The sequence below is a fragment of the Trichechus manatus genome, unplaced genomic scaffold (genome assembly GCF_000243295.1).
Source record: "Trichechus manatus latirostris isolate Lorelei unplaced genomic scaffold, TriManLat1.0 scaffold00048, whole genome shotgun sequence".
Classification (NCBI taxonomy): domain Eukaryota; kingdom Metazoa; phylum Chordata; class Mammalia; order Sirenia; family Trichechidae; genus Trichechus; species Trichechus manatus.
Window position 1 is genome coordinate 1,606,741 of NW_004443984.1, and position 9,927 is coordinate 1,616,667.

At 43.0% G+C, this 9,927-nt stretch overlaps 1 protein-coding gene across 1 annotated transcript; it reads right to left on the reverse strand.

Moving 5' to 3' along the window:
* Window positions 1–3,687: 3,687 nt before the first annotated feature.
* ATP5IF1 (ATP synthase inhibitory factor subunit 1) lies at window positions 3,688–5,750 on the reverse strand. Its single transcript, XM_004377039.2, has 3 exons — window positions 5,595–5,750; window positions 5,408–5,499; window positions 3,688–3,948 (listed from the first exon to the last, which is right to left on the reverse strand). Exons 1-3 carry the CDS (start codon window positions 5,679–5,681, stop codon window positions 3,807–3,809), a joined length of 321 nt encoding a protein of 106 aa, XP_004377096.1. The 5' UTR covers window positions 5,682–5,750; the 3' UTR covers window positions 3,688–3,806.
* Between the last annotated feature and the right edge of the window lie 4,177 nt (window positions 5,751–9,927).

Here is a 9,927-nt window from a genome sequence, read left to right on the forward strand (position 1 = left end):
TATATTAGATGGCCGCTCACAGGCTTTAAGACCCCAGACACTACTCACCAAGGTAGGATGTAGAGCATTGTCTTTATAAGCTGTGTCATGCCAATTGAGCTAGATGTTCCCCGAGACCATGGTCCCCAGATGGAAGGATTTTTTTATGCCAGTGGTTCTCAACTCTTTTCTACATTTTGGAAAAACTGGGGGAGCTTTTTAAAAATACCCATGTCCACGCCCCAATCTCAGAGATTTGGGTTTAATTGGGTATTGGAGCACTGGTTTGTTTTTAAAGTTCCCCAGGTATTTCAATACGCAGCCTGGGTTGAGAAATGCAGCTATAGACTTACTGTGGTGAAAGCTTAAAGTAGGTTCTACTGCAGTTGTGTGTTTTCATCACATAGGCATGCACTGACATGCTGATAGGGATTCATGTCACAGCTGAAATGCTAATGCCAATGTCAACCGCTGGCACCTCTAGATTTACTGCCAGGAGCCTTCTCCTTTAGCACACAACCTCAGATGTCCAGGCATGTCCCCCTACCTATCCCACATTGAGGAGGAAGCTAACGGCCAACTAAACCACCATCCTGGAACTGCCACTCAAGATGTGGGGGCAGGAGTTCCTAAGTAAAATCCTTGCTCAGCACAAATCTGGTTGTGTGACCTTGGGAAAGTTACTTATCAATTCCCTGCTTCAGTTACCTTGGCTATAAAATTAAACTAGTGGTATGGACCCGATTCAGAAATATCATGAAATTATATGAACAAAAAGTTGTAAAGTGTTGGTTCCATAAATGTAGATTGTTATGCAATTGTTAAATAATTTTATTGTGTAAACTCCATAAAAATCTAAATTAATAAAGCACCCTGATGATTCTGAGATAGATGGTTAGGAAGTGGCTTTGATAGATCTGCTCCTGTAGTTCAGTCTTCCCTGAGTTTTGTTTGTTCAAGTCTTCTTGAGTTTCTGTGAGACAATAGCCCCTATTCTTTCAATAAATTATGCTTTTTCTCTCCCCCCTTAAACCAGCCACTGCTGGTTTCTGTTACTTATAAACAGAAAGGATTTTAAGAAATACAATAAACCAGTGTAGCATGTCCTAAATTGTGTTCTGTGGAATATTATGTTCTAAAATGTTAATATGTTTTGTGCAACAAGTTCTTAACATATTTTTATTTTAAAATCCTAAAATACCACTCATATTAAGAACTATATTAAACATGTATAAAGTTATTCTGATTATATTCAATAATCTGCCTTTATAGAAGTGTTCTATGCCCAAGAAAGTAGCCCCTGGGTGGCGCAAGTGGTTAAGTGCTGGACTACTAACTGAAAGGTTGGCACTTTGAACCCACCCAGAGGTGCCTCGGAATAAAGGCCTGGCGATCTGCTTCCGAAAGGTCACAGCCTTAAAAATCTTACGGAGTGCAATTCTACTCTGCACGCATGGGGTCTCCATGAGTCAGAACTGACTTGATGGTAACTGGTTTTGTTTTTTTGTATGCCCAAGAATGCCAGCAAATTCTCTTGAGAAACTACCTGTAGTTTCACCTGGAGGGCTTGTTAAAACACATTGCTGGGTCCTAGCCCTAGCTTCAGCAGGTCTGCTGTGGGCCCTGACAATTTGCATTTCTAACAAGTTCCTGGAGTCCCTGGGGGGTGTAACCATTAATAAGCTCAGCTGCTAATTGAAAGGCTGGAGGTTCGAGTCTACCTAGAGGGGCCTCGGAAGAAGGGCCTGGTGATCTTTGTCCAAACAATCAGCCACTGAAAACCCTGTGGAGCACAGTTCTACTCTGACACGCATGGAGTTGTCATGAGTTGGAACTGACTCTACGGCAATGGTTTTTTTTTTTTTTGGTTAAACAACTTCTCAGGTGATGCTGATGCTTATGGACACTTTGAGAACCACTGCTGTAGTATTTTCCAAATTTGCCTGATTCTAAGTACCACCGGGGGTGCTTCTGGTTACTAAGTGAATCTTATGACTTGGGCTATTTGTCTGATAGTCACTGGTTCATATGACATAAATGATCTTAGGATTTTAACACACATTTTGATGTTACTCAATATCTGTATCTTGCTTTTATTGCAGCATAATAGAAAATGTAATCACAGGTATGTCATAACAAAAAGACCATGAGCTACCATTTTCACAATGTTCAGTTATTTTTAAATTAAACCCAACCCAACCCATTGCCATCGAGTTGATTCTGACTCATAGCAACACTATAGGACAGAGCAGAACTGCCCCATAGGGTTTCCAAGGAGCAGCTGGTGGATTCAAACTGTCAGCCTTTTAGTTAGCAGCTGAGCTCTTAACCACTGCGCAAGCAGGGCTCCATTCTTAAATTAGGTTGGTCCAAAAATTATTCATTTAATCTTTTTAAGAACTCAAGCTTATAACTCTTCTTCACTTTAACTAAAGTTTCAACTTTTTGCTTGCTTTAGTCAATCATCGTTAGACTTATTTTTCTTTAAAATAAAATAGAAGAGTAGATTCTATGTCCCTATTGAGGAATCACCTCAGGAATATCACTCCTAATAAGGCAAGTGTTGATTAAAAGAAGTCACAAAAACACTATCATCTACAGACTTAAGGGATTAAAAAAAAAATTATGGTGATATATATAACAAAACATTTGTCATTGCAACCATTTTTACGTGTACGATTCGGTGACATTTGTTACAGTCCACAAAACTTAGGGGATTTTGTATGTCTTTTTTTGGGGGGGGTAGGAGGGTTACAAAAATGCAAAATGGAAGATATACTACAACTTATCTCTAATATTTAAACTTTTAAAATTTTGTACTGTTGTTAAAAAAAAAAGGATCATTTCTTGCACTTCATCTTTGAGGTCATTCTGTTACTGATCACTTGGATCCTAGCGCACACCTCAGAAGCATGTATAAACCTTCTATCAGCAGCACAGTAATTCAAAGTATCCTGTTTCATGGGAACACTTGTGTTTGGTAAACAGCCATCTAATGTCTTGAGTATATGGAGACGGTCAATGTTTTCTCCAAGCTTTTTTCAATAGCCCTTAAGACTTTTGTGATATAGGGTCTTGAAACAAATAGCCAGGGAGCTCTGGTGGTGCAATGGTTAAGTACTAAGCTGCTAACCCAAACGATGGCGGTTCAAACCCATCCACAGTCTCCACAGGAGAAAAGACTTGGTGATCTGCTCCTGTAAAGACTACAGCCTAGATGTACATAAAAAATAATTGATTCCGTTAACAGATTTGGATTAGGAGTCTCAACTCCAACATACTGAGTGACCATAGGCAATACATTATTTCCAACTTTAGTTCTTTCAATCTACAAAATTTGAACATGGTCACCTGATAGTGCATAAGGTCATATGAAAAATTCTCTAAATCATTTTTTAATTGCAAAATGGTGCCTTGAATCGCATCTTTTTAAGCAATCATCCTCCTCTGTCCTCCAGGCAGTTCCTGACCTCTATGCCTTGGATTCAGATTTCTCCTTCAAGCTTTCTCTGAACACCTTAGGATAGACTGGGCAGGGGCAAGCTTGTGTTACACACCCCACCCACCCCGCAACACACAGTTGTTTATCAGTGCTTTAATTGTCTGTGAGCTCCCTGTTGCAGGGACCCTGTCCATTCATTTTAGCAGCCCAGCAGTGTCTGTCCTCCTACTGTCCTCCAGATAGTAAAAGGCATCAAACACAGTTCACTGATGACCATTTATTATAATTTGTTGGTAGCACACAGACCCATATTAATTAAAGCAGAACTGTGTCCACTAGGAGTGGACAACGATTATGTAGTCATTCTCTGGCAAACGGTGTGCACTTAATCATCATGTTTTAGTTTCTTTATCTTCTGCTTGTGCCGCTCAATTTCTTTCTGAAGACGCTCAATCTCCTTCTTACTATGAACGATCTCTTCTTCATGGTACTTCTTCAAGGCTGCCAGTTGTTCCTTAGCCTGCGCTCTATAAGACACAGTGCCTCTGGGTTTAATCCCAATCCTTTACCCCAAAGAGATCTCTGAGCATAACCCAAAATACCTATGGCAAAAAAACAGGAGTCCCTGGGAGTCTGGCTGGTCATCCTCCTCTTTCCCCTCCCCACTAGTGGAAGAATATTCCATGTTAAGGAAATGACCAAAATGATTCCATTTTCCTGGTGCTAATGCCTGAAATTCCACCATTAGAAAGCTGTTCCTTTCAAATTCCTCTTTAGAGGAGAAAACTCCAGAGAGATGTGACGTATGTAAGTCCCCAATACCTTATCAGAGGAAAAAAGGAGTAAAACGGGGGGAGGGGAGGAGTGGGCAGACAAAGGAGTGTGGTTAAAGGACAAATATCCATCTATCCTAATTTTGTTTAGGGCTCTCTTTGTCTAGAGAAATGCATGGCCCACTGTAAAGGCCAAAAAGAAAGAATAAAGAAGCCTTAGGGTCTCTTACATGGGCAGTACTGGACAGTCCAACCTAGGTCTTAATGTTGGTTTCGTTACTTTTAGGCCTTAGTTTTCCTTAACCTTAAAATTAATATAGGGGCCCAATTAGACGATCTCTAAGGGCAGTATGCAACAAAGGGTTCAAACATATCAAAGATCATGAATACAGCGCAGGACCAGAAATGTTTCCTACTGTTAAAGTCGCCAGGAGCCGACTCAAGGGCATCTAACAACAGCAAGGGAAGTATCTTGGCCTGCTGGTACGGCAGGTGCCATGGACATAATTCTTAAGACTGAGCAAGCGAGGGCAGAAACGAACAGACAGGCCAAAGGAGAGGCAAAAGCAAGATTAGTTCCACGCTCCTCCCCAGCATGGATGTCAGTTAAAGATAACGTAGGGCTGGGAAAGGGATAGGGCCAGCCCACTTCCTACTCCTAAACGGAAGAGGGAAATCTACAGCCCAGGGTCTGGTCTGGGCAGGGCTACACAAAGGGCTTCAGAAGAGGGTGAAGTCCAGCTTTGCGCAGGTGCCCCCAGTTCCTATGACCCACACTGTCTGGTCGAGATGGAGACGCGTGGAGGTCTAGAAAGGGTTGGGAGAATCTGAAGAGTCAGGGAATCCATACGGGGCTTGCAAAGCTAAGGGGTGTGCGGAGAAAACAGAGCGTGGAGAGGGTGACAGGTGGGCAAGGGACAAGGGAGTGAGGCTCAAAGGGCCGGCAAGTATTGGCTGGTCGGAACTAGATACTGCGAAGAAATCTGGGGGACGCTTCATACCACCCTGGGAGAACTCCACGGCTGGAGATGGCAAAGGATACGGGGGGGTTATGCCGTTGGTGGAGAGTTCTGGAGGCCTGACGGTGGAAATGGCTTGGGTTTGGGGGCCCTAGGACTCTGCGGGCGCCCTATAGTGGCAACTATCGGGACCTCAAGTGTTGAGGTGTAATGGGTTAGGGGACCGGCTGGACTTGGAACCCCGTGGCCCTCACCGGAAGTATCGCTCCTCTTCAGCCGCCTCTCTCTTTGCAAAGGCCCCCCCGGCCTCTCGGATAGAGCCTGCACGCCTGTCGAGATCCTCCGACTGCGGAGAGAGACAGAGGCAATGGTAAAGATACCGAGAGGGAGACTGGGCCTGCGCTCAGGGCTGGGAAACAGCGGACACTGCCGCCGGCGTACCTGGTCCGAGCTGAAGCCTTGGGCTTGCATGGCCCTCGCTCCCAACGAGTAGAGCCGTACCCGCGCCGCCAACGCAGTGACTGCCATTGCTGCTACTGCTGCCCCTCGCTCGACACTGCCGCTGCAGCGGCTCTGTAGGCGCTAACCGCGAGGATGGCCAAGCAGCCAATCTTTTCGGTGGAGGGGCGAGATAAGCATAGGGGTAGCGAATCATGAGAGGGAGGAGGCGGGGTTTCTGGAATTAGCAGCGAATCTCGAACGAGACGCCTATTAGCCAACCCCTAGTAAGGGCTCTGCGGGCCGAAGGCCTGAATAGTAACAATGGGGTAGGGTGGAAATTGGGGAAAGGAGACTGTCAGAAGCCGATTTTGGCACTTGTACTAATTAGGACTTAACGATTCTAATCCTAAAGTTATTATTATTAAAAACCCAAAAGACACCTTCCTGGCCTACTAACATCAACAACGTGCGTAAGCCTTCTGTTTCCTGGCCTGCTAGCATCAATAGGGTTTGGAGAGCTAGGTCCAGGACGCTGACGCCTGGGGTGACCAGATTTAGATGATTAGGTCCGGAAAGGACACACGTGGGCGCGCGCACACATAAACACACACACACAGACGCACAGACACACACAGACGCACCGACACACAGACACACATCATGTTCATCTCGTAAGAGGTGTCCATGCTCTTTTATTGCTTTGACATTTCATTCTCTCAAGTCTCAGCTTAAATGTCACCTCAGAAAAGCTTTACCTGACCACCTTACCTAAAGAAGCTCCCATCCCAAGTAACCAAAAAAACTTAAAAAAAACAAACCCTTTGCCATCAGGTGGATTCCAACTCATAGTGAGCCTATAGGACAGAGTAGAGTTGCCCCATTGGGTTTCCAAAGCTGCAATCTTTAGGGAAGTAGACTTCGGACATCTCGCACAGAGCGGCTGGTGGGTTCAAACCGCGAACCCTTAGGTTAGCAGCCAATCGCTTAACTGCTGCACCACCATCCTGAGTAATTCTATCATATCTCTGTTTTTTCCTTGCTCTCAATCTCTCTCTCTCTCATTTCTGTCTCTCCACACTTTTTGCTTTCTGTAGTTATCAGGCCTAGTTCAAATAGGTACTGAGTTAATATTTGTGGAATGTATTAATATGTTGTTGAATGAACTTGATAACTTTACTTTTGACAGTATGGTACAATTAAGTGGAAAGAGCACATGTAGGAGTCTAAGGAAGGCTTTACCTTGACTTTCCTTCATCCAACCAACAAATGTGAACAAGACAATTGTAGTCTTTACTTTCACGAAGTTTATAGCCCTTTCCCAGGTCATTTTCTCTCTCTGGACCCAGTTTCTTCTCCTTTAGATGAAAGGGTTGGGTCATGATTATAAAAGTACTTTCTTTGCTTTCTGTGAAATAGTAGCAGAACTGGTTTTATTGATCATCATGGAAAATACCAGCACTGGTTTGTATGACTTAAATGGGAGGAAATGCCTGCAAAGCATATTTTTGTATGTTCATTGCAGAAAACTTGGATAAACATAAAAGCAGAAGAGTGGAAATAATACAGTAATCAACTGTAAGCCCGTTTCCTAATGATAATAGTTAGATGCGTGTCTAGAAGATCTTTAAGTGCCATTCCAGTTTCAGAAACTATTTCTAGTCCTCAGATACCTATTTCTTTCTCTCTCTTTTTTTTTTTTTTATTGTGCATTATGTGAAAGTTTACAGAGCAAATTAGTTTCTCATTTGATAGTTTGTACATAAAGTGTTTCATGACCTTGGTTTAATGCCCCACAGGGTGTCAGCATTCTCCCCAGTTCTGCCCTGGATTCCACGTTTCCTTTCATTTTGATTTTCTACCCTTTCCTGCCTTCTCATCTTTGCTTTTGGGCAGATATTGCCCTTTTGATGTCATATAATTTCTTGTTTTAGGGAGTATGTTCCTCTCTAGTGTTATCGTTTATTTTATGTGGTTGTCTATTGTTTATCTGGGGAGTGGTCTCTGGGAATGGCTTCAGTTCCTGGTCAGAAGGGTATTTTAAGGCCACAGTCTCGGGGTTCCTCCAGTGTCCGTCAGACCAGCAAGCCTGGTCCTTTTTGTGAATTTGATTTTTTTTTCTACAATTTTCTCCACTCTGTCCGGGATCGTCGGTTGTAATCCCAGTCAAAGCAGTTGGTAGTTGTAACCAGGCACCATCTAGTTCTTCTGGTCTCAGGGTCATGTAGGTTGTGGTTCATGTGATCCATTAGTCCTTTGGACTAATTGCTCCCTTCAGTCTTTGGTTTTCCTCACTCTCCTTTGCTCTGGATGGAAGAGACCAATAGTTGTGTCTCAGATGGTCGCTTGCAAGCTTTTAAGACCCCAGACACTACTCACCAAGTAGGATGCAGAACATTGTCTTTATGAACTATGTTGTGCCAATTAACATAGATGTACCCCGAGTCTATGGTCTTTTGTCTTCTAGCCTAGGAAATTCATCCTGTGAGGTGTTTGGTTATGTCTAAGAGCTTTCCCTGACTGTACCCCTGTGTGCTCTATATGAGCCACACCTACAGTCACGTATATAGAAATATCCATCACCAAACCTATATCTACCAGTGGGTGTGTTCCCATACACTCTCCCACACCTCTTGGCGTATCCATTCACAGATTATTGTTTGTTAACACTATTGTTAAGGCGCCCTGGTGGCACAGTGGTTAAAGTGATCAACAGCTAACTGAAAGGTTGGCGGTTTGAAACCACCAGCGGCTCCACGGGAGAAAAGATGTGGCATTCTGCTTCCGTAGAGATTTACAGCCTTGAAAACCCTGTGGGGTCACTATGAGTTGGAACTGACTCCATGGCAATGAGAACACTATTGTTGCAAGATTGTCTAAGCTATAGTAGTTACCGTAGTTGCCCTTTATTCTTGCATTCCTCCCAGTGTCCTCTCTTGCCTTTGTCATGTTGTGCTGACGCCGCCTCACATTATGTATTGCCTTTCCCTTCATCAATATTAACTCGTGTCTTCTACCTAATTGGTAATGTTCCCTTCCTCCCCTTCTCATGACACTGCTGTTTCTTCATCATCTTCTAGGCTGAGTATCCAGTGGAGGATCTTGCTGAGTACCAGGATGTTAATAAATAACAACAACAATGAAAAACAACAAGTGTTGTTGAGGCTGTGGAGAAATCAGAACCCTCATTCATTGTTGGTAGAAATGTAAAATGGTTTGGCCACTGTGGAAAACAGTTTTGGGGTTCCTCAAAAAAGTTAAACTTAGACTTACCGTATGACTCAGCAGTTTCGCTCCTAGGTATATACTCAAAAGAATCGAAAACAAGGACTCAAAGAAATACGTGTACCTGCATGTTCATAGCAGCACTGTTTCACAATAGCCAAAAGTTAGAAACAACCCAAATGTCCATGAATGGATGAATGGATAAATAAACTGTGGTATATACACATAATGGAATATTATTCATCAATAAAAAGGAATGAAGTACTAATACATTCTATAACTTGGATGAATCTCGAAAGCATTATGTTAAGTGAAAGAGGCCAGACACAAAAGGTCACATAATACATGATTCCATTTATATGAAGAATACAGAATAAGAAAGGCAAATGTGTAGAGGCCAAAGTTCATTAGTGGTTACCGTGGGTGGGAAGGAGGGAGAAAGGAAGAATCATTGTTTAGGAAGCATTCAGTGTCTGTTAACGGTGATGGAAAATTTGGCAATGTTATGGGTGATGGTTGCACATCATGGTTAATGTGTTCTTGCTGCTGTTAGTTGCCTTCTAGTGGCTCCCTCCCTACTCATGGGGACTCCATGCACAATGGAAGGAAATGCTGCCTGGTCCTGCACCCTACCCATAGTTGGTTGCACATTGGGCCATTGTGATTCATAGGGTTTTCATTGGGTGATTTTCAGAAGTAGATCACCAGGCCTTTCTTCCTAGTCCATCTTAGTCTGGAACTTTGCCAAAACCCGTTCAGTATCATAGTAACACACAAGCTTCCACTGAAGGACAGGTGGTGGCTGCACACGCATGAGGTGCATTGGCCAGGAACAGAGCCTTCATGGAAAGTGAGAATTCTACCACTGAACCACCAATGCTATGATTAATGTAATCAATGTGAAAAACAACAACAACAAAAAAAGTTTTGAAAGTAGATAGTGGTGATGATTACACAACATTGTGAATGTAACTAATGCCACTGAATTCTGAGCTGTACGTTTAAAAGTGGTTAAAATGGCAAATTTTATCACAAGAAATTAAAAAAAAAGGGGGTAGGAAAGTAAAAAAAAAAAAAAAAGAGAGAGAGAAGTATCCAGAATAGGCAAATC

What these genes read in the sequence shown, in the direction of transcription:
- ATP5IF1 (XM_004377039.2), bottom strand. Translation starts at nt 5,681, where the DNA reads ATGGCAGTCACTGCGTTGGCGGCGCGGGTACGGCTCTACTCGTTGGGA. An exon ending in AAGGCTTCAGCTCGGACCAG is followed by an intron (nt 5,500 to 5,594) that starts GTACGCCGGCGG and finishes CTCTCTCCGCAG; the next exon opens with TCGGAGGATCTCGACAGGCG. An exon ending in GAAGAGGAGCGATACTTCCG is followed by an intron (nt 3,949 to 5,407) that starts GTGAGGGCCACG and finishes TGTGTCTTATAG; the next exon opens with AGCGCAGGCTAAGGAACAAC.